This window comes from Pelodiscus sinensis, chromosome 2, assembly GCF_049634645.1.
Source record: "Pelodiscus sinensis isolate JC-2024 chromosome 2, ASM4963464v1, whole genome shotgun sequence".
NCBI classification, from domain to species: Eukaryota; Metazoa; Chordata; order Testudines; family Trionychidae; genus Pelodiscus; species Pelodiscus sinensis.
The window spans coordinates 250,766,980-250,790,446 of record NC_134712.1 but is presented as its reverse complement, the minus strand read 5'-3'; the positions used below and the strand labels follow the sequence as shown (position 1 = coordinate 250,790,446).

General features: G+C 45.7%; 1 protein-coding gene and 1 long non-coding RNA gene across 3 annotated transcripts in view; one reads left to right on the top strand and one right to left on the bottom strand.

Annotated features, from left to right (window-relative positions):
- LOC102460507 (vasoactive intestinal polypeptide receptor) overlaps positions 1-23,467 on the bottom strand; it is a 169,498-nt gene that overhangs the window by 78,039 nt on the left and 67,992 nt on the right. For both annotated transcript variants that reach the window (XM_075922882.1, XM_075922883.1), the window contains exon 3: positions 12,002-12,109. In XM_075922882.1, the coding sequence (XP_075778997.1) occupies positions 12,002-12,109 (108 nt within the window). The remainder of the gene's footprint in view (positions 1-12,001; positions 12,110-23,467) is intronic.
- LOC112545381 (uncharacterized) overlaps positions 1-23,467 on the top strand; it is a 39,804-nt gene that overhangs the window by 15,051 nt on the left and 1,286 nt on the right. The gene's annotated exons all lie outside the window — the stretch shown is intronic.

The following is a 23,467-nucleotide window of genomic DNA, read 5'->3' as shown; positions in this document are numbered from 1 at the left end:
CCCTGATTTAGGAAATGCTTCGGTGGGAGACAGCCGTCTGCATGTCTAGAAGGAGGCACCAACGCACATTCCAAAGGCAGAGCCATTGGCAATGAGGGAACCCGGACTGCAAAAATGTAGGGGCTGAGCAACTTTAGGTGCCGCCACGGTATGGCAGGGGGGCTGTGCATAGCAACAGGGCCAAATCCAGGACTAGGCGCCCATCGGGGGCTCGTACCCCATTCCTCCCTCACCTCCTTCCACTTACCCTTCCCTAGCCCCTTTTCTTGATGTACAAAATAAAGGACAATTGTGTTCAAAAATGGAATCTGTCTTTATTGTACAAAACTGGGGGAGACTGGGAAAAGGAGGTGGGAGAGGGGAAGAGAGAGGCTGGGAGAGGGGAGGGCAACTACAATGATCAGGGGTTGGGAACAGGTCCCATATGAAGAGAGGCTAAAGAGACTGGGACTTTTCAGCTTAGAAAAGAGAAGACGGAGGGGGGACAGGATAGAGGTCTCTAAAAGCAGGAGTTGGGTGGAGAGGGTGCATACAGAAAAGTTCTTCATTAGTTCCCATAAAGAAGGACTAGAGGACACCAAAGGAAAGGAATGGGTAGCAGGCTTCAAACTAGTAACAGAAAGTTGTTCTTCACAAAGCAAAGAGTCTACCTGTGGAACTCCTTGCTGCAGGAGGCTGTGAAGGCTAGAACTGGAACAGAGTTTAAAGGGACGTGAGATCAAGTCATGGAGGTTGGGTCCATGGAGTGCTATTAGCCAGGGGGTAGGAGTGGTATCCCTGCCCCAGGTTTGTGGAAGGCTGGAGAGGGATGGCACAAGACAAATGGCTTGGTCACTGTCTTCGGTCCATCCCCTCCAAGGTCCCTAGGGTTGGCCGCTGTTGGCAGACAGGCTACTGGGCTAGATGGACCTTTGGTCTGACCCAGGACGGCCATTGTAAGCTCAGGGCTCAGGGTCGGGGGTCTCAGTGGACCCCCTTGATTTTCATGCACACCTGCTCCTGGGTGGCCAGGCTGGCAGCTCTCCTGCCCTAGACGGCCGCTTTCCTGTGCCTAGTGCGGAGATCGTGGATGAAGTCCACGATGTCCACACTAACCCAGGCGGGTGCCTGCCTCTTGCGATCCCGGGCAAGCTCCCGGGAGCCGCCAGCCTGGTCCCGGGAAGAGGGGGAGGGCTGGGGGGCATCGGGTGACTGGCTCGAGCCGTGCCAGGTGCAGGGTCTGCTGGCTGGGTGCTGGCAGGCTTGCACCTGGCACGGGCACCGTAGCCAGCCCATGCCCCTTTAAGGGGTCCGGGACCGGGAGGGGGGCAATAGAGTTTCCCTGGTGTTGGCCAGAGTGGCCACCAGGGAAACCTGGGGAGGGCTAGCCTCCCACTAGTTCGAACTAGGCTTAATCCTCGTAAAATGAGGTTTACCTAGTTCGAACTAAGCGCTCCGCGAATTAAGTTCGAACTAGGGGCGCGCTAGTGTAGCGCCTATGAAAGTTAGTTCGAACTAACGTCCGTTAGTTTGAACTAACTCTGTAGTGTAGACATACCCTAAGTGACAAGTGAGATAAACGCAGTGCGAGACATTTTATGGTTTCCATCTTGTATCTGCCACAAGCCAGGATATGAGACACTGGAAGCAAACAGTTCTTTATCAAGGAGGAAATTTCATTCACTAAATATTGGCTTCCTGACATTTTCCACTGCAACTGTAAACACAGATGACTCTGATTCTCCACTGCCCTGTACCTTGGTTTAGCATTTATATCGCTGCAAAGAGACCCAGAATGGACATAAAATGCTGCCCAGTTATTAATTTTCTCCTTGGCTTTTTTATGGGGCTTTGTCACCGTGTTGTGAGTACTTCACAATCATCCTCAAAAAATTTAGCACCTGTGTGAGGCAGTGAGGTATTGCTATACCCACTTTACAGAGGGAAATGGTGGTATTTTTACATTCACTTTGCACGAGTGTCAGTAACTATATAAAATGCATGGCCATGAACAATCTATGAAGAATGCATGGCCCACTGTTTCTACTTGGAAACAATTTCAGTGTATTTCCTTACCCTTGGGGATAACAGGCCACTTTCATCTGTCCATAACATTGTTACCAAGGGAGTTTTCCCATCTCATGAGTGCGAACAGAGCACGCCCTGAAGTTCTAGTTCCACCTCTTCCTAAAACACAAACAGGTACCAAACTGAACCTGCTCTGAGATCCAAGTGAGACATCAATACCTCTTCCTCAGCTATGTCCATCCTCATCCTCCCCTGCCTTGTGGTCACTTATTTTCTCCTTCCTTCTTTCATGTACACCAGGTTGTCCTTGTGTGCTATTGAACCCCAGTTGCATTGCCACTCAAGACAATTAACCCATTCCAGGCTCTGCTGACATTTCACCCTTGGGTTTTCATGAACAACCACAGGCCAAACTGCCGAGGGGTCTAGGTGGGGCTTGGATCACTAGTTTATCTCCAACACAGCTGCGAACCTGAAAGAAAACCTCCCTGGGTTATTAGGTTGTCACTTTCAGGCTACTCTTAGGGTGTGTCTAGACTACATGCCTCCTTCGACGGAGGCATGTAGATTAGCCAGATTGGAAGAGGGAAATGAAGCCGCGATTAAAATAATCGCGGCTTCATTTAAATTTAAATGGCTGCCCCGATCTGCCGATCAGCTGTTTGTCGGCAGATCGGGGGAGTCTGGACGCGATGCCCCGACAAAGAAGCCTTTCTTCATCGACACAGGTAAACCTGGTTTCACGAGGCTTACCTGTGTCGATGAAGAAAGGCTTCTTTGTCGGGGCATCGCGTCCAGACTCCCCCGATCTGCCGACAAACAGCTGATCGGCAGATCGGGGCAGCCATTTAAATTTAAATGAAGCCGCGATTATTTTAATCGCGGCTTCATTTCCCTCTTCCGATCTGGCTAATCTACATGCCTCCGTCGAAGGAGGCATGTAGTCTAGACACACCCCTAGTGTGAAGGTTGAGGATCTCTCAAGACATCTGGATAGACTAATCTGTAGTGCTAGGGAGGAGCTGGTGGTTGTGTTACATGTAGATACCAATGACATAGGGAAGGGTAGGAGAGAGGTTCTGGAGGCCAAATTAAGGCTGCTAGGAAGGAGATTGAAATCCAGGACCTCTATGGTGGCATTCTCTGAAATGCTTCCAGTTCCACGCACAGGGCCAGATAGGCAGGCAGAGCTTCAGAGTTCCAATGCGTGGATGAGATGATGCTGTACAGATGAGGGGTTTAGATTTATTAGGAACTGGGGAAACTTTTGGGATAAGAGGAGACTATACCAAACCAAAATGGAACCAGACTGCTGGCACTTAACATTAAAAAGTTTGCAGGGCAGTTTTTAAATTAAGGGCTGGGAGAAGGCCAACGGGTGCGGAGGAGCACATGGATCAGACACAGACATTTATTAGGGGAAGTTCTATTAATAGAGATGCTCTATGTTCTAGTCAGGAGTAGAGGATGGAAGTATGGGTCAGATCAGATGAAACACAATCAAATGAAAAAGAGTCTAACATCAGGAAATGGCAGACAGATAAACAGTGACACATCATTTAAGTGCTTATACACAAGTACTAGAAGTCTAAATAATAAAATGGGTGAACTAGAGTGCCTACTTTTAAAGGAGGATATTGATATACAGTAAAACTCCAATAGTTCGGTATCCAGTTATCCGGCACTCCTGATAGTCCGGAATCAACTGGAACCCGGAACTGCTCAGGTCAGCCACTGTCACGGCTTAGCCACTGTGAGCCGCATGCATGCTCACGGCCCGTACCATTCCACTCACGGTCCCCAGCGCACACAAGTCCAGCCTGCACATACTAGCAGCCGGCCACTGAGCACAGGCAGCTGCTTTGGGACCCAGACATAAGGTTGTGGGAGAAGGAGGATTGGGCGACAGCAGGGATGGGAGGTGTTTGGCTCTGGGGAAGGGAAGGAGAGGGGATTGGGTTGCGCATGGCAACCCAGCCAACTCATTGAAAAGCTAGTCACTCAACGCAGGTGCCCCAGTGCCTGGAGAGTGATGCGCAGCTGTACCGGTGGCTCTGGGGGTGGGAAGAGGGATTGGGTTGGGAGTATGCCCCCTTATTGTACCTGCTGGTACTCCGGCATATCCAATAATCCGGCACCACCTGGGTCCCAAAGGTGCCGGATTATTGAAAGTCTACTGTAATAGGCATTACGGAAACTTGGTGAAATGAGGACTATCAATGGGACACAGTCACACCAGGGTACAAAATATATCGGAAGGACAGAACAGGTCTTGCTGGTGGGGCAGTGGCACTATATGTGAAAGAAAATGTAGACTCAAATGAGGTAAAACTCTTAAATGAGCCAAACTGTTCCATAGAATCTCTATGGATAGTAATTCCATGCTCCAATAATAAGAATATAGCAGTAGGGATATATTATCAACCACCTGATCAGGACAGTGATAATGAGTATGAAATGGTAAGGGAGATTAGGGAGGCTATCAAAATAAAAAACGTAGTAATAGTGGGGGATTTCCTCATATTGAATGGGTACATTTCACCTCAGGATGGGATGCAGAGATAACATTCCTCGATACCTTAAATCAATGCTTCTTGGAGCAGCTGGTTCTGGAACCCAAAATGGGAGAGTCTATTCTTGTTTTAGTCCTAAGTGGAGCACAGGATCTGGTTCAAGAAGTAAATATAACTGGACCGTTTGGAAATAGTGACCATAATGTTATAAAGTTTAACATCCCTGTGGCAGGAAAAGGGGAACTACACAAAAATGAGGAAGTTAGTTAAACAGAAATTAAAAGGTACAATGACAAAAGTAAAATCTCTGCAAGCTGCATGGAAACTTTTCAAAGACACCATAATAGAGGCCCAACTTAAATGTATATCCCAAATTAAAAAACACAGTAAGAGACCCAAAAAAGTGCCATCGTGGCTTAACAACCAAGTAAAAGAAGCAGTGAGAGGTAAAAAGGCATATTTAAAAAGTGGAAGTCAAATCCTGGTGAGAAAAATAGAAAGGGGCATAAACTTTGTCAAATTAAGTGTAAAAATATAATAAGAAAAGGAGTTTGAAGAACAGCAAGCCAAAACCTAAAAAAGTAATACCTAAATGTTTTTTAAGTACATCAGAAGCAGGAAGACAGCTAATTGACCAGTGGGGCCTTTAGATGACCGAGATGCTAAAGGAGCACTCAAAGATGATAACGTAGTTGCAGCAAAGCTAAATGAATTATTTGCTTCAGTCTTTACGGCTGAGGATATTGGGGAGATTCCCAAACCTAAGCCATTCTTTTTAGGTGACAAATCTGAGGAATTGTCCCAGATTGAGGTGTCATTAGAGGAAACAAATTGATAAACTTAACAGTAACAAGTCACCGGGACCAGATGGCATTCACCCAAGAGTTCTGAAAGATCTCAAAGGGAAATTGCAGAACTATTAACTGTGGTTTATAACCTATCCTTTAAATCAGCTTCCCTACCTAATGACTGGAAGATAGCTAACATGATGCCAATATTTAAAAAGGGCTCTAGAGGTGATCCTGGCAATTAGAGACAGTAAGTCTAATGTCAGTACCAGACAAATTAGTTGAAACTATAGTAAAGAATAAAATTGTCAGACACATAGATAAACATAATTTGCTGGGGGAAAGTGAACATGGTTTCTGTAAAGGGAAATCATGCCTTACCAATCTGCTAGAGTTCTTTGAGAGGGTCAACAAACATATGGACAAGGGGGAGACAGTGGATATAGTATACTTAGATTTACAGAAAGCCTTTGACAAGGTCCCTCACCAAAGGCTGTTAAGTAAAGTAAGTTGTCATGGGATAAGAGGGAAGGTTCTTTCATGGATTGATAACAGGTTAAAAGAGAGAAAACAAAGGGTAGGAATAAATGGTAAGTTTTCCGGGTGGAGACAGGTAAGTAGTGGGGTCCCACAAGAGTCTGTCCTGAGACCAATCCTATTCAACTTTTTTATAAATGATCTAGAGAAAGGGATAAACAGTGAGGTGGCAAAGTTTGGAGATGATACCAAACTGCTCAAGATAGTTAAGACCAAAGCAGACTGTGAAGAGCTTCAAAAAGATCTCACCAAACTAAGTGATTGGGCAACAAAATGTCAAATGAAAAAGTAATGCGTATTGGAAAACATAATCCCAACTATATATACAATATGACAGGGACTAATTTAACTACAACTTATCAAGAGAGAGATCTTGGAGTCACTGTGGATAGTTCTCTGAAAACATCCACTCAGTGTGCAGCGGCAGTCAAAAAAGCAAATAGAATATTAGGAATCATTAAAAAAGGGATAGAAAATAAGACAGAGAATATTTTATTGCCTCTATATAAAATCATGGTATGCCCACATCTTGAATACTGCGTACAGATGTGATTGCCTCATCTAAAAAAAAATAGTGACATTGGAAAAGGTTCAGAAAAGGGCAATAAAATGATTAGGGGTTTAGAATGGGTCCCATGTGAAGACAGATTAAAAAGACTTGGACTTAACAACTTAGAAAAAAGGAGACTAAGGGGGGATATGACAGAGATCTATAAAATCATGACTGGTTGGAAAAAGTGAATAAGGAAAAGTTACTTACTTATTCCTACAATAAGGGTTCAAAAAAGAGCTAGATAGATTCATGGAAGTTAGGTCCATCAATGGCTATTAGCCAGGGTAGGTAGGAATGGTGTACCTAGCCTCTGTTTGTCTGGAAATGGATGACAGGAGGGGGATCACATGATGATTACCTGTTGTTCCCTCCCTCTGGGGCATCTGGTATTAGCCACTGTTAGCAGACAGGATACTGAGCTGGTTGGACCTTTGGTCTGACCCAGTATGGTCATTCTTATGTTCTTAATGAATTCTGATCATTCCCCTGACAATCCAATTATGTAGTCACAAGCAATCTTACTTTTGTAAGATGAGGTTCTCCCCAGCCTCTGCCATGTAAGAGGAAACATGAAGTCAGACACATTTGCTTTGCTCCGCCCTCAGGGGCTATGCTAGTTGGAAGTTTTCTTCATTGAAATTGTCTCATAATTTCCAAGAAGCAGGTAATCTGAGCTCAGTTTTACTAATTCTCTTGAGTGTCTTTAAAAAAACAACAGAGAGTGAATTTTGCATTTTCGAGGGTGAAGGCTTAGAGCCGTGGTCACCAACCAGTAGATCGTGAGCTACCGGTAGATCTCAGGGGCTCTAAGAGTAGCTCTTGAGCCCTCTCTGAACTGCGCACCTGCGCAGTACATTTACATTAGATTTCCTCATTTGAGGAGCAGCTACTCACTGAGCAACAACACAGGTGAGTAGCTGCCAGGAATGGTGGGAGCTGGGAGGTCGGGAGGGATGAAACACCCCAGCCAGCTGACTGTGGCTTCCACAGCTGGAGCTAGGCGCAGCCTCCCTTGGCTAAGCGCAGGGCAGCCGGGCTGGAGGGAAGAGAAGCAGCTGCCCAGCCAGCTGGCCATGGCGCTCAGCCGGGGTGCACCACGCTCCACGTGGGCTGGCGCAGAGGAGAAGCTGCCTGGCCAGCTGGCTGTGGCCTTCAGCACGGAGAAGGCTGAACTGCACTCCAGCTGATTGGGCGGCTTCCCCTCTGCGCCTGCCCACGTGGAGCTTGGTGGCACCCTGGCTGAGCTCCATGGCCAGCTGGCTGGGCAGCCGCTTTTCTTCGCTCCAGCCTGGCTGCCCTGCGGTCAGTCCGGAGGGAGCGTGGGTCGGAGGTTTCCCTCCGTGTCTGGTGTGTTCCCTCTCCCTTGCCCCCCGACCCCGCTGCAGAAACCTGCCCCCCCCTGCAGAAACTTGTCCCCCGGCACCCTGCCCCCCCCGCAGAAACCAGTTCCTTCTGGCACCCTGTCTCCTACTACAGAAACCTGTCCCCCTGCTCCCCTGCTGCAGAAACCTGTCCTGGCACCCTGCTCCCTCTCCCCTGCCCCCACTGGCACCCTGTTCCCTGCCCCAGAACCCACTAGCACCCCTCCCCAGTACTGTGTCCCCTGCTCCCAAATGACTTTTCTATGGGTCAGTGACCCCTGACTCAAGGCAGGTTCCCTGCCATTCTCATAAATAAAGACAATGCAGAAACTTTTTGTGTTTAACATAGTATTCTATTTAAAAATGAAGCCTGGCCAACAAACCCCCAATTGGGGCCAAGCCCCAATCTGGCCACAACCACTCCTGCACTCCCCCTTCCCCAGACCCTAGATCTGAGCCTATCAAACACTGGAACCTCCTGCCCTCAGCCCCTCACATACCCCAACCCAAATTCCTGCACCCTCACATCCGCAAGCCTATGGCTTGCTTAATATCCCAAAACTGCCCAGCCTGGAGCCCTCTCCCCAAGCCAGTGTCCCCTTCTCCACCTCCTCCTGCATCCAGATTTTCTCCCAGAGCTTGCACCTCTCACCCCTTCCCACACCCAAATCCCTCATTCCCACCCCAGAGCCTACACATCCTGTCTCAACACAGCAAGGGTCCAGCTAGACTGCAGGAGTTTTTCAGGATTCTGGAGATATCCCAGAAAAACTCTTCTGCATCCAGAGTTGCGTTTGTTCTTCCACTTTTTTAGTGGAAGAGCAAACAGGCTCTTTTGGTTACCCCTATATTCCTCTTTCCACAAGGAATAAGGTGGCTTCCAAAAGAAGGGGTTTTTTTTCTGACATTTGGTCCAGTGTAGACAGGCCAAATGTTGGAAAAACCTCTTCCTACAGAAGAATAAAAAAAATAAGCAGTAGTATAAGGATTGGGGATAGCAAGTGATGGAGAGGAGGAGAATAGAGAGGGCGGGGCTTCAAGGAAGGGGCAGGGCTTCAAGGAAGGGGCGGGGCAGTAGATCTTGGCTTGGTCTGTCATTTAAAAAGTGATCTTGGATGTAAAAAGGTTGGAGACCACTGGCTTAGAGCATTGTTTGGAGACAGTTTCTCAAAACAGTCTTGTAGCTCAGGACAGCTGTGTAGTGACACATTTTGCTACTTTGGCTGTTGCTTTTTCCTAGGAACTGACATGCTAACCAATGGCAAAATTTAGGGAAGTTTCTGAGTCATGGGGAAAAATCTATAGAAGCTGGTTTTGTGTTGAAAGCACTTGAGTGGGACTCAGGAGATATGCATTCAGTTCCTGCCTTTAATACACAATTCCTTTGTGACCTTGGGCAAATCATTGCACCTCTTCCTCAGTTGACCAGCTACAAAAAGAAATAATGCTTCCTTTCTCCTACCCTTTGTCTTGTCTATTCAGGCTGTATGCCTTTAATAGCAGGGACTGTCACTTACTAAAGGTGTATCTACACAGCAAAGTTATTTTGGAATAATGGCTGTTATTCTGAAATAACTATGCGAGTGTCTACACAGCAGTTCTGTAATTTTGAAATAACAGATGGCTTATGATGACTTCTGTAAACCTCATTCTATGAAGAATAATGCTTATTCCGTAATAGCTTTTTCGAAATAAGGCGCGTGTAGATGCTCCACTGCTGCTATTTTGAAATAGCCCGTCCCCAGGGCCATTCTAAGTTATCCCTCCTGGGGCTCTAAATTGAGATAGCATGACTATATTAGGGAAGCCTGCCTCAGACTCATTTTGAGGCTTCCCTGCAGGGTAGACGTGCTATTTCAAATTAAGCTATTTCGGAATAACTATTCCAGAATAGCTCATTCTGGAGTAACTGTGCAGTGTAGACATAGCCTAAATAGATATGAAACCAACAGCATAACTCATTTGAGGCCTGCGGGGGTTTCTGTAGAGAAAATAACAACACACTAACCAACAGGCTTATAAATTTATTTGCCCATGAGTCATGCTCTAAACTCAGCTTTTCAGAACTTGTAGACCAGAGAACTAACCCATTTTCCCGTTTGGCCTTCTTGTGCTCGTTACCTGTCAAGTTAACACCTTTTCTATCTGTTATAAAAAAGATTTTATTACAGACCACAGCAGCTTGTCCATTTTATACATCAGAGAGTTAATTAACTAGAGGCCCTGGTTATCGGTCTTGTATAAAGTGTTATTACATATACTAATTTTATTTTCATGGCATCATTGTTATACTAGAGCAGGGTTTCCCAACCTACGGGTCAGGACACAAATAATGGTCACCATTACATTTCAAAACGGTCGCCAAGTGTCTCCACAGGTGGCTCTGCTCCCTACCCCAATTTTTGAATTGCCTTGGGTCACCAAGTCTTCCTGAATTGTCAAATTGGGTCCCTATTTGGAAAAGGTTGGGATCCGCTGTACTAGAGAGTCTCACTGAAAGCCAGTTGGAGTCAGAACTACTTCAGAGTAGCTTTTCCCAGGTCAGAGAAGAGATGAAGTATGACTCCGTGGGAGGGTATTTCCTTGCTACTTGGGAAACGTGGGTTCAAATGCCTGATCGGTCACAGACTTCCTGCTATGGCTTGTCACACCACTTCTCTGTGACTCCTCCTTCTTCTGTGAAGTGGAGATAACAACACTGCCCCGCCTCACTGTGGTGTTGTGAGAATAAACACAGTAAAGATTGTGAGGCACTCACATATTAGGATCAATTTAAAAAACAACAAATAGTCTGGTAGCACTTTAAAGATTAAAAAACCATGTAGATGGTATCATGAGCTTTTGTGGGCACGGCCCACTTCTTCAGATGACCGGTTATCTGAAGAAATGGGCCGTGCCCATGAAAGTTCATGATACCATCTACATGTTTTATTGGTCTTTAAAGTGCTACCAGGCTATTTATTGTTTTTTAAGTTTATCCTGTACAGACTAACTCAGCTACCTCTCTGAAGCTTCAGATATTACGGTCATGGGGATCATCACATTGGTATCATAAGAACAGCCATACTGGGCCAGACCAAATGTCCATGTAGCCCAGTATCCTCTCTGCCAACAGTGTCCAATACCAGACTCGCTAACTGAACTCCAGAAGATCGATCACAGCAGTGGCGGCCTTCCTTTTATTACAGACAAGGCTTGAGTCTCTCTACACTGAAACAAGAGCTACCCTTTATGTAAGAACACAAGAACATCCATACTGGGTCAGAACAAAGGTCTATCTAGCCCAGTATCTTGTCTGCCAACAGTGGCCAATGCCAGATGCCCCAGAGGGAAGGAACACAACAGGTAATCATCATGTGATCCCTCTCCTGTCATCCATTCCAGACAAACAGAGGCGAGGGACACCACCCCTACCCACCCTGGCTAATAGCCATTGATGGACCTAACCTCCATGAATCTACCTAGCTCTCTTTTGAACCCTGATAAAGTCCTAGTCTTCACAAAATCCTCTGGCAAGGAGTTTCACAGGTTGACTGTGTGCTGAGTGAAGAAAAAACTTACAGACACAGATAGTTGAGGAATGCCTATCTTGTGAAATGTATTTTTTCGCCTTCATTAGAAAGCAGTTGTCCTAGGAATGCAATGACATTTATATGGCAGCCAGGCAGAGCTGTATCCATCTCATTACCCCCAAAGACAGTGAATGGAAACCAGGGAATTTCCCACTTTTTTATGCTTGTCCTTAAATTAGCCTCCAGCAGGGCAGCATCCCAGCCTTTATCTGACCCTTCTTCCGAATCCACAGCAGGCTCCATCTTGAAATGATATTACCTATAGAAATACAGATCTCTCTCCCAAACTAAGTTCTTACACAGGAATCCATCACCATGACATCTAAGTCCTGAAACAACAATCTTTGCAAATGGTCGCTGTAGTTACAGTATTCCTTGAACTACAATGAGTTGGAAACAGTACCTGCTGCCTATCCTTGGCTATTAAACACCACCCAGTTATCGATAACCTGGCTTAGATTCAAACATGATAGCCCTTGACAGCCCCTCTTATTTTTTCAACTCCAGCTGAAGTCACTGGAGAGTAGCGCATGTCCATTACTTCTGAACAGATGTCATGAAATTTTCAAACAACAGCAAGATCACCGTTCATCAGAAGGAAGGTGGAGGGAATCCAGTTTGAAAATACCAAGTGACACTTCTACTAAAGGAACTGTGCAGATTCTCTTACCTAAAGAAGTGGTGAAGTAGCTAAAAAATGTCGGACACGGCATCACCACAACTTCTCCCACTGCTGAGGAGGGCCAGCAGGTTACGTTGTCCCACATACTTCTGCAACCTGCAGAAAGGGAAGAGAAAGAGGTGACCAAATTGCAACGTTCAGGGATTGCTCTGTCTGAGCTGTAGAGCTAAATACGCAGACAAAATCATTGTCGGGCAATATTCCTGGCAACCTTGTGGCTAACCATAGAATGATAGAATCCCAGGGTTGGAAGAGACTTCAGAGGTAATCAAGTCCAGCCCCCTGCCCAAAGCAGGATCAACCCCAACTAAATCATCCCAGCCAGGGCTTTGTCAAACTGGGACTTGAAAACCTCTAGGGATGTAGATTCCACCACCTCCCTAGGCAACCTATTCCAGTGCCTCACCGCCCTCCTAGTGAAGTAGTTTTTCCTAATATCCAACCTAGACCTCCCGTGGCTCCCTCCGGTTTCTTACTCTGTCAATCAATTTCCAAACCTAGACCATATGATTACAGAAGTAAGAGCTGGAAAATGCTATTTAGATTACTGATATCACCCCCATGCTAGTGCTCTAAATGGAGGTTCTCTCACAATACTACACTTTCTCTTAGATCAAAACCAAAAAGGCATTATCAGAAATGTGTGCTAAAAACTCAGAATGAGGGACTTAACTCAGACAAACGGAGAGAAATGAGTGAAATATCGTGGGATTATTTTCTTTAAACACACAGTTTTCAATAACCACACTCCCAAGATCAAGCATTTGTGGTATCCAACATTTTCAGGAATTGGCAGGGAGAAACAGGACAGATCTGTGTAGGACTGAGACAAATCTGGATTACTGGGGAATGATGCATTTTAGAGATGGAAATGCTAGAGATGCTCAGATTAAGTCACACACTCCCCCACTCCAAATTAAAGCACCTGATCTGAACACACCAAGCTGTGCACAAGCTGTTTCTATTTCTTTCTAACTGCCCCATCCCCCAAGCCACTGAAGTTGCCACACAATCAGGTGCAAAATCAAACTCCACCCAGTTACCAATTACCAGGCTGGTTGACGCAGCAGCTGTGTTGGATGGAAAGCGCAAATTATGTCCAAAGCAGATTATTTTTAATCCCCCAAACCAGAGATGTGCAAGAAGTCCAATTAGGATTTTGCTATTGCAATTGCAGCTTTATCGAAACAAAAATATTTTGTGAGAATAAGTCGATTTCAACATTTTGATAGCATGTCTCATTTTGAGAATGTTAAAATGTTTCATTTTGATGCACCAATTCAACTCATTTTGTTTTGACTTGCATATTTTATAACAATTATGTTTTAACGTATTACAGGCAGTCCCCGGGTTACATACAAGATAGGGACTGTAGGTTTGTTCTTAAATTGAATCTGTATGTAAATCGGAACTGGCATCCAGATTAAGCTGCTGCTGAAACTGATCAGCAGCTGATTCCAGGAAGCCCGGGGCAGAGCAACTCTGCCTCGGGCTTCCTGTAGTCAGCCACTGGTCAGTTTCAGCAGTGGCTGACTTGGGGACGCCTGGGGCAGAGCAGCTCGGGTGCTGCTGGGTTGGTCCAGTAGCGCGGCCACTCCTTGGCGCTACTGGACCAACCCAGCAGCACCCCAGCAAAGCATCTGGGGTGCTGCCGGATTGGTCCAGTAGCACCAAGGAGCAGTGCTTCGGGACCAACCGGCAGCACCCCACCTGCTCTATCACAGGCCCCGGGCTTTGCTCCACGTCTCCCTGGTCTGCTGGGGGGGGGTACTAGCTGTGTCCCCCCCCAGCAGACCAGGGAGACGCGGAGCAAAGCGGCAGAGGACCCGGGCCGGACCATGGTGCTTCCAGATCAGCGCCGCGGGTCCGGCCTGGGTCCTCCGCCGCTTTGCTCCCCGTCTCCCTGGTCTGCTGGCTCCCCCAGCAGACCAGGGAGACGGGGAGCAGCTTTTCTCGCCCCGGAGGAGGCGGGCGGCGGGACCAGGCGTCCCGCCGCTCCAGTCCTCCGGGGCGAGAAAATCCCCGTTCGTAACTGCGGATCCGACATAAGTCGGATCCGCGTAACTCGGAGACTGCCTGTATATAATATGTAATTCATGTAATTTCTAGATTGTTCTATTTATTCTTAGCATAAATGGCAAAATGGCATTAAAATAAACATTTTGTCACAATTGAAACAAGATATTTCAAAGTTCCTGAATTGAACATTTTCAGAATTTTTGTTTCCTGGGAGGGTTGAACATTTTTGCCTTTTAGTTTGATTTGTAATGAGATAAAAACCCTCCGAATTTCATACAGAGAATGAAAATGCTGGAGCCATTTCCCACTAGCAATCCTGTTTGGGAGTTACCCATGATGTGGCAAGGAACAATTCCCCAAAGGCTAGGAAAAGACTCTGGTTAAGTCCAACATTCCAGAAGGTAGAATCCTTGGGTTGCAAACAAAAATGGCACTTAATAAAATATACTTCCAATTATAGTAAAAGGAACTAGGAAAACCACTTTTGAGGCAGATTTCTTCAATAAATATTATGTACTGATGTGAAACTGCTCCTTTATACCACACTTTTTCACTCACGTTACCCAAGAGTCTGCCTTCACAATCGATCTGCCAAGACTGCATCAGCATCATTGATACCACAGATCAATATGGAGAGAGCAAATGAGAATGCTTTGAACAACCAGAAAGCAGAAAAGCAATCTCTACTCCCTTTGGACATTATAACCAAAGCTGTATCTTTGTTTTTACTGAGATCAATAGAAATTTTCAAATGCCACTCTGAAGTAGGATTATTGGAGATTGTAAAGAAAATAACTGAGAATATCTTCTTCTTGTAACCTCTGCTTTTAGATTAATTAAAACTCATTTTTCCAATTTAATGTAAGCTACAAAGCTCAGCTCTCAAGGGCTGATATTTAATTCCCATGAAGTTGCGGCCAGTAGCCAAAGATAAAGACACCAGAATTACACCCATGGAAAAAGGATGTGGACACATTGGAGAGAGTCCAGCAGAGGGCAACAAAAATGATTAGGGGGCTGGAGCACATGACTTACGAGGAGAGGCTGAGGGATTTGGGCTTATTTAGTCTACAGAAAAGAAGAGTGAGGGATGGATGTGAGAGCAGCCTTCAGCTATCTGAAGGGGGGTTCCAAAGGGGATGGAGAGAGGCTGTTTTCAGTGGTGGCAGATGACAGAACAAGGAGCAGTGGTCTCAAGTTGCAGTGCGGGAGGTCTAGGTTGGAGATTAGGAAAAACTATTTACTAGGAGTGTGTTGATGCACTGGAATGGTTTCCCTAGGGAGGTGGTGGAATCTCCATCCTTAGATGTTTTTAAGTCCCGGCTTGACAAAATCCTGTCTGGGATAATTTAGTTGGGATTGGTCCTGCCTTTAGCAGGGGGTTGGACTCAATGACCTCCTAAGGTCTCTTCCAACCCTAGGATTCTATGCCTGGCTTCTGTACATTATTTTCTGATGCTTCATAGTTAAGCTCCAACTGTATTTTTTAAAAAATATGGACATTTCTCAAACAGCCATTTATCAGGTTTAATCTACCAGGTATGCAAACCACAGAGAAAGATAGTGCCCCCTATGAATTAACCAGTGTGTTGTCATTTTTTAACCCACTAAAAATAAATAAAGTTGCGTGACTTACAACGAGAGACCGCAAGGAGCTCAATCTAGTTATCTTATCAAACAGACAGTTAAGAAGCAACATCTATATGTCTTCACCCAGGGAGAAAATATCTAACTGTAGGAGGCCAATTAGTTTAAGTGACAAAGGCATAACGGACAAAGGCCTATTAAGGTCCAGTGGCTGCAAGTTGACATGAGGACATTTCAAATGAGAAGCAACTTTTTAACCGCTATAGTAGTTAATCATGGAACACATTATCAGGGAATGTGATAAAGACTCCATTGCATGGAGCATTTACACGATTACTTATTTGTTTTACTGAAGCACTTAGGGGCCCCTGCCATGGACCAAGCCCCCCATTGTGCTAGGCCCTGTGTCAACAGCAGATGTTTTTCTGCAAGTTACACCCTAACTTTCAACCACACGTCCTTATCTTTAAAACCAAACAGGAAAATGATGATCATCCAGCCTGATTTCCAGCATATCTCAGAACACAGAACCTCATCCACCCACTTCTGCAATAGGTTCATAACGAGGGTCTTACCAAATTCACAGTCTATTTTGAGGCATTTTATGGTCTTAGAATTTTAAACAGAGTCAATGTCTTGACTTGAACTATTTAAATCTGAATTTGCATGGTGTTGTAATTGTAGGATCCTGACCCCAAAAGGAGTTGTGGGGGGGTTGCAAGGTTAGTGTGTGCACGTTTGGGGGTGGGGGGGTGCCGTACTGCTGTCCTTACTTTGGCACTGCTGTTGCTGGCGGTGGCACTGCCTACTGAGCTAGATAGCTGGAAAGTGGTGGCTGCTGGCCAGGAGCTCAGCTCTGAAAGCAGAACCACCGCCATCGGCAGCACAGAAGTAATATTGCCACTCTTACTTCTGTGCTGCTGCTGGTGGGGTGGTACCTTCAGAGCTGGGCACCCAGCCAACAGCTGCTGCTCTCAAGCCTCCACCCTCTCTTTTTGAAGGCAGTTTAGAAGCAACCCCCTGCAACTCCCATTAGGATGATGACCCTCAATTTGAGAAACCCTGGTCTACCCTTCTATACAGTGAAGGGTAAAAACACACACAAGACCAGATTTCACAGAGGGAGACCAGATTTCATGGTCCATGAAAGTGTTTTTCATGGCCATGAGTTTGGTAGGGCCTTATCCTTAACCTCTGGCTAAGATACTGAAGTCCTCAAATCTTGATTTCAAGACTTCTGCTTATAGAGAATCCACTATTTATTCTAGTTCAGATCAGCAAGGGACTCAGTCCCCACATTGCCGACGAAGGTGAAAAAACCCCCAGAATCTTGGACAATCTGATCTGGAGGAAAATTTCTTTCCAATCCCAAACATGTCAGTCAGTTAAACCCTGAGCATGTGGGCAAGACCCACATTCTGTATGCCTTGGAAAGAATTGTCTCTAGTAACTCAGGCCATGTCTAGACTATGCAGAAGATCGACGCTGCCATGGTCGATCTTCCGGGGTTCGATTTAGCAGGTCTAGTGAAGACCTGCTAAATCAAATTCAGAGGAGTAAGGGAAGCTGACGGGAGCATTTGCTCCTGTTGGCCTCCCACTGTGTGGGTGGCGCAGAAACTCATTTAAAATACATCAACTCCAGCTACATAATTGACGCAGCTGGAGTTGCGTACCTTAATTCAATCTTCCTTCCGCTGTAGTGTAGACCAGGTCTCAGAGCCGTCCCATTTTGTGTCCTATCTTTGGCTGTTGGAGATATTTAGTTACAGCAGTCATGGCTGGATTGTGGGCAACTTCATTATACTGTTGCCTCTGTCAAACTCAGATGTAAACAAGTTAAATTCTTCTGTTCAGGCTATTCCTGAATGTCCCTCCTCTGATGGCTGGAAACCTTCAGCTAATTTCAAACCTACACTTATTCATGGCCAGGTTCTTTCCATTTGTTCTTATGCCAACACTGGCCCTTCCCTTGACTAACTCCTCTCCCTACGTGGTGTTTATCTTTCTGATGTATTTATAGCAGGCATTTACCTAATAGAAAGGAATGTTTCCCCTCTCCTAGAGGAATGACTGGATGAAATTCCCGGTCCACTCTTTTGCTAGGGGTCAGACAAGACGATTGGAGTGGTTTCATTTGACCTTCAATCTATGAAAGTGGTTTGTTAGCATATATTTAATCAGGTCACATTATTCGTGAGAGGTGAAGTCGTGGCTGACTGATGCAAATAACCTCAGGCGAGCGCTGATAAAACCTTTGCATTTCCCTAGCACGAAGAGCGTACGTGCCATACGTGTTATAGGGAAAAAAAAAAACAATTTTAGCAGCAAATAGTTTGGTACCATTTAATTACATGGAGTAATGAAAATTAGGATTTTCTGACTCCTCATATGAACTGGATCTCATAGGGTATGTCTACACTAGCCCCCTAGTTCGAACTAGGGAGGCTAATGTAGGCATTTGAACTTGCAAATGAAGCCCAGGATTTAAATATCCCGGGCTTTATTTGCATGTTCCTGTTCAGTCGCCATTTTAAATGCCACTAGTCCGGACTAACTGCCAACGGCTACACGCGGCAGTTAAATGGTAATTCGAATTAAGTCCTGTTACACCTCATTCCAGGAGGAGTAACAGGTAATTTGAACTAAGGACTTAGTTCGAATTACCGTTTAACTGCCGCGTGTAGCCACGGGCAGTTAGTCCAGACTAGTGGCATTTAAAAATGGCGACTGGACGGGAACATGCAAATGAACCCGGGATAGTTAAATCCCAGGCTTCATTTGCAAGTTCGAATGCCTACATTAGCCTCCCTAGTTCGAACTAGGGGGCTAGTGTAGACATACTCTTAGGGACTTATCCAGAGCTCCTTGAAGTAAAAAGGTGATTCCCCATTGACTTGAATTGACCTTGGGGGCAAATATTATCACAAGTCCATCTGGCCAGGCTTCAAAGGAAAAGAGATGCATTTTAAAACCCCTAGACATTGCCGAAAACAATTTTTCCACGCTGAACAACACCAATTTTTCCTTGCCACCCAGCATCTCAGGACCTCGCCAGGGCAAAGTCCTGTGCTCTGCAGCCATTAGGGAAGATGGTAAATCTTTCCAACGGCTTTTAGCACCTGTTTTTAGCCCTGACAGCTTACAGCCTGTTGGGCTTAAACTTGTCACTGGTGGAGAACTGAACCAGGGGCGACGGAAGAAGAAGGATACACATGGGGCACTGTCTATGTTTTCCAGGATAATGCCCCGTTAGCCCCAGGCCACAACCGGTCCCCACCCCTCTACTTTCCCCCAAACCTCCTCTAGCAAGTAACATGGCCTGAGGGACTAATGGAGGGCTGGCACTTTCAGCAGCGTTCGGGCCCCCTCACACTCACCGTCTGTAGCGGAGGGAAGTGGAGGGACAGAGCTCCACTCCCCTGGCTCCCAAATGCATTGTAGCGCTTCCCACGGGTGAGTGTGGGAAAGGGCAGTCCCGCCCCTCCCCTGAGTGACACGGCTGAGAGCCAGGGAGCAGCCCCCCTTATTAGTCCCCTGGGCTGCCTAAAGGCTCTGTCCCCTTGCCCCTCCCACCCACAGCATGGGGGGGCACACGGCCCCTAGGGCCCCTCACTTGTCACCAGTGGACTGAAGACAGTGCTGCAGGCCTCAGATCGCCGTATTCTTGGGGTAAAAGTCTTTCTTAGGGTTGCCAACCCTCCAGAATTGTCTTGGAGCAATGTTGCCTCTAATCGTTTCCATCCATGTGTGGATTTTTTCCAACCATGTGTTGAATAAATTTTACATGCACTGAGGCATGAGTGAATGTGCACCACCAGTGGCAACAAAAAACCTAACCGTGGGTGCCCTGCTTATCAACTGGGCAACATCTGAATCTCTCCTGAGTGGCTTACAGGAAGCACTGTTTTAGAGGCTCCAAGAATTACAGGTTAATCTTTAATTAAAGATTATGTCATGTGCTGAAACCTCCAGGTATAAGCCCAACCAAAACTGGCAACCCTATATTAAGGAGCAAAGGAAACATTTCTCTAACAGACTGTTTTATAAGTCACATGGCCGGAAGGAACCACTTTTTGTGATCATCTAATCTGACCGCCTGTATAGCAAAGGCCATAGGACTTCCCTTTATTAATTCCTGTTTGAACCAGAACATTGCTTTTTAGAAAAATATCCAGTCTTGATTTTAAAATGCCCCAGAGTGGAGAATCCACCGCATCTCTTGGTAAATTAGCCTAGTGATTAAAAATGTACACCTTATTTCTAGTCTGAATAAGTCTAGCTTCACCTTCCAGCCACTGGGTTTGTTATACCTCTGTCTTTTTACAAAAGCATACCATGTCTTAGGAGCTGCTTGGAGGTTTGGAATCACAGAAGCAGTCCCAGTGGAGATGGATTTGTGGACAGAGCACAGGTGCGATGGTCAGATGTGCATTGATATGTGCATGCCATTATATATATATATATATTAATCTCTTGTATAGTTCTAAAAGTATTTACTGAAGGACATGGGCAGTGGTTCTTTCTATGCTTTGCTTTTCAAACAAGAACAAGTGAACTGTAATGTAAGCATTAGATGAAGACATTTAAACTAAGCTCAGAACAAATATTTCTCCTTTAGGAAGCCATCCAGAACGTTCATCTTGTATTTTATATTGGATTCCATCTTAGCCCAGAGTTTTAAATAATATGTGCCATGGATGTGAATACATTGTAGGTACTGAGGTTGAAAGGTGCAGAGTCCTAGATATTGAAAAATCCTTTTGTGAAACCTCCTGTTTTATAGAATCCTAGGGTTGGAAGAGACCTCAGGAGGTCATTGAGTCCAACCCCCTGCTAAAAGCAGGACCAACCGTAACTAAATCATCCCAGCCAGGACTTTGTCAAGCCAAGACTTAAAAACCTCTAGGGATGGAGATTCCACCACCTCCCTAGGGAACCCAGCCCAGTGTTTCATCCCCCTCCTAGTGAAACAGTTTTCCTAATCTCCAAACTAGACCTCCTCCACTGCAGTTTGAGACCATTGCTCCTTGTTCTGTCATCTGCTACCACTGAGAGCAGCCTCTCCCCATCCTCTTTGGAACCCCCCTTCAGGTAGCTGAAGGCTACTATCACATCTCCCTCCCCCTTTTCCGTTGACTAAATAAGCCCAAATCCTTCAAACCCCTCATCTTTTTTGTTTTCCTCCACTGGACTTTCTTCAATGTGTCCACACCCTTTCTGTCTGGGGGGAGGGACAGAATTGGACACAATACTCCAGATGTGGCCTCATCAGTGTTGTATGGAGGAGAATAATCACTTCCCTTGATCTGCTGGCAATGCTCCTACTCATTCACTTCAATATGCTGTCAGCCTGCTTGGCTACCAGGACACCCTGTTGACTCATATCCAGCTTCTCATCCACTGGAATCCCCAGGTCTTTTTCTGCAAAAAGTTTGCTGCAGAATATTTTGGTGATGCTAATGGGTTTGTATAAGAAGGGTGGGGAACAGTTATATCACATAACTGTTTGTATAATTAAGTTTTAAATTGTTAGAGCTATTTGAGGCACTGATTCAAGAAAGCACTTAAGTATGTGTTTTGGTCTTATTTAAGTGCTTCCTAAAAAGGATTTCATCATTCCTGGTATATCTCCATAGATTCCAGTGCACTTACTGCAAGGAAAAATTTAGCTCTTCATATCCTTATTTACCCTGGGTATGTATCTACACTTGCATCCTAGTTCGAACTCCAAAAAATGAGGAGTAACGTTAGTTCGAACCAAACCCCTTGGTTTGAACTAACACATCCCGGTGTGTACTTCCTGGTTCGAATCAGCTGTGATTCGAACTAGCACACCGTCGAGATCATGCTAATGAAGCACAGGATATTTAAATCCCCGCTTCATTGACTATTTCGAAAGCTTGTTGCATCCCTAGTTTGAACTAGGGTGCAAGTGTAGACATACCTCCAGAGACTTAGGACTCTTCTACATGGAGATATAGTGCACAGCCAAATATACTGTGTAAATATACTGTGCACCAGCTTGTCATGCAATAACTGGCTGCATGAACTCTATTACTGCACACTAAAAGTTCCCTGAGGTGCTGCTTCCGAACAGCAGTTGGCCAACGTACACAAGGGGACTTTTAGTGCACGCTAGCAGGGTTCAAACAGCCAGTTAGTGGGTAGCAAGCTAGTGCGGTGTAAATTCACACCATAGCTTGCTGCACATTAGGCCCCTGTGTAGACAAGACTATTGTGATAGAATTCTTCTAGTACCTCTGGATTCCAAAATACGCCTCAATCTCTGCTGACGGGGGAGATGCTACCAGAAGATATTGTTGTGTGTAAGTAAGGCCTTAGGCGCATGACGCATATTTTTGCTGTTTGTAACAAGCACGTTTTTGCTCTGGTTTGACATCAACAGGCAGTTTTCAGAACTATCCAACAGAGCTAATAGCCACAGGAGTCAGGGCTGCCAAAGATCTGCTGTGTCATATTTATTACATCCCTTGTTACCACTGCAGCAGTTTTGCCTAGGGTGTGTTTTCCAATGGTTTGCCCAGTCTGGTTATTAATGATCCTAAAAGTAGGACCAACCCTAACTAAATCATCCCATCCAGGACTTTGTCAAGCCAGGACGTAAAAACTTGTATTGCTGCATCTTCAGATTTTTCCAAGACCAGGACATTTTACACCAGTGCCTGAGATGATCCCGAGTCACGAACCAGGACCTCCCTCCTCCCACTGTGTGGAGTGCTACACAAACACAACACAGAGTGATAGTCCCTGCCTCAGAGTGTTTACTGCTGTAGTTGGAAGAATCAGACTTTAATTCAGCCAACCCAGCCAGCAGAAAACCACCAGCTGCCATATTGTTAAAAAGAGATGCCTACAAAATGGAGGGGGAGGGTAGCTCAGTGGTTTGAGCATTAGCATGCTTAAACCCAGCATTGTGAGCTCAACCCTTGAAGGGGACCATTTAGGAATCTGGGGCAAGTCTGTTAGGGATGGTACTTGGTCCTGCCAGGAGGGCAGGGGACTGTACTTGATGACCTCTCAAGGTCTCTTCCAGCTCTAATGATCTATGATAGCTGCAAACAAGCAGCTATCAATTCCAGCCAGATAGGTAGGGGAACCTGCGAGGAGGTGATTTCTATAATTGTCTGCAAGCTGTAGAAACAGAGCCTGGGGAAATCAAAGGGAGCTTCAGGTAACCATCCCATCTGGGAATCAGTCCACTTTAATATAGGGGCCTAACTAGAAGGATCTACTTTTGAAAATAAGAAGTGTTGCATCCCAGTTTGGAATGACCCAAGTTCCGACCTCACACTACCTGAGGTGAGCTGGGGAGACCTCACTGTGAAGGGATGTGTACGGGGAGATTTCGGCAAATCCAGTAAAGTGCCTGAACCACTATTGCTTACTGCTTAAACTTGAGCAACCAAGCTAACAGGCCCCAAAATAGGCCTAGACAGCAACTTCAGCATGACCAGCCCAGGGAGGGAGGAAGAAAGGGGGTTTGAGTGCAACAGAGAGGGTAGCTTGACCCCGCGTCCTTCCTGAGGCCCAATTCTCTAGTGAAATTGCTGAGCTATTCATTTAGAAAAACAGGAAGTTTGTCTAAATGCCCTAATACAGATATCTATCAGGGCCCCCAGGCATGGAGACTCTGAAAAAGAAAAAAGTGATGATCGGAAGAAAACCTCTTGCCTAACCTTTAAAAAAGTGCTTGCCTAAGAAGTTTTTGAGTGGCATGTTATTGTAATATTAATGGATAAATAGGGAAGTTATGGATAAATAGTTGAGTTAGGGGCACAATTTTGGGGGACACTTGGAGGGATGCCTCACATCTGGACACATCTTC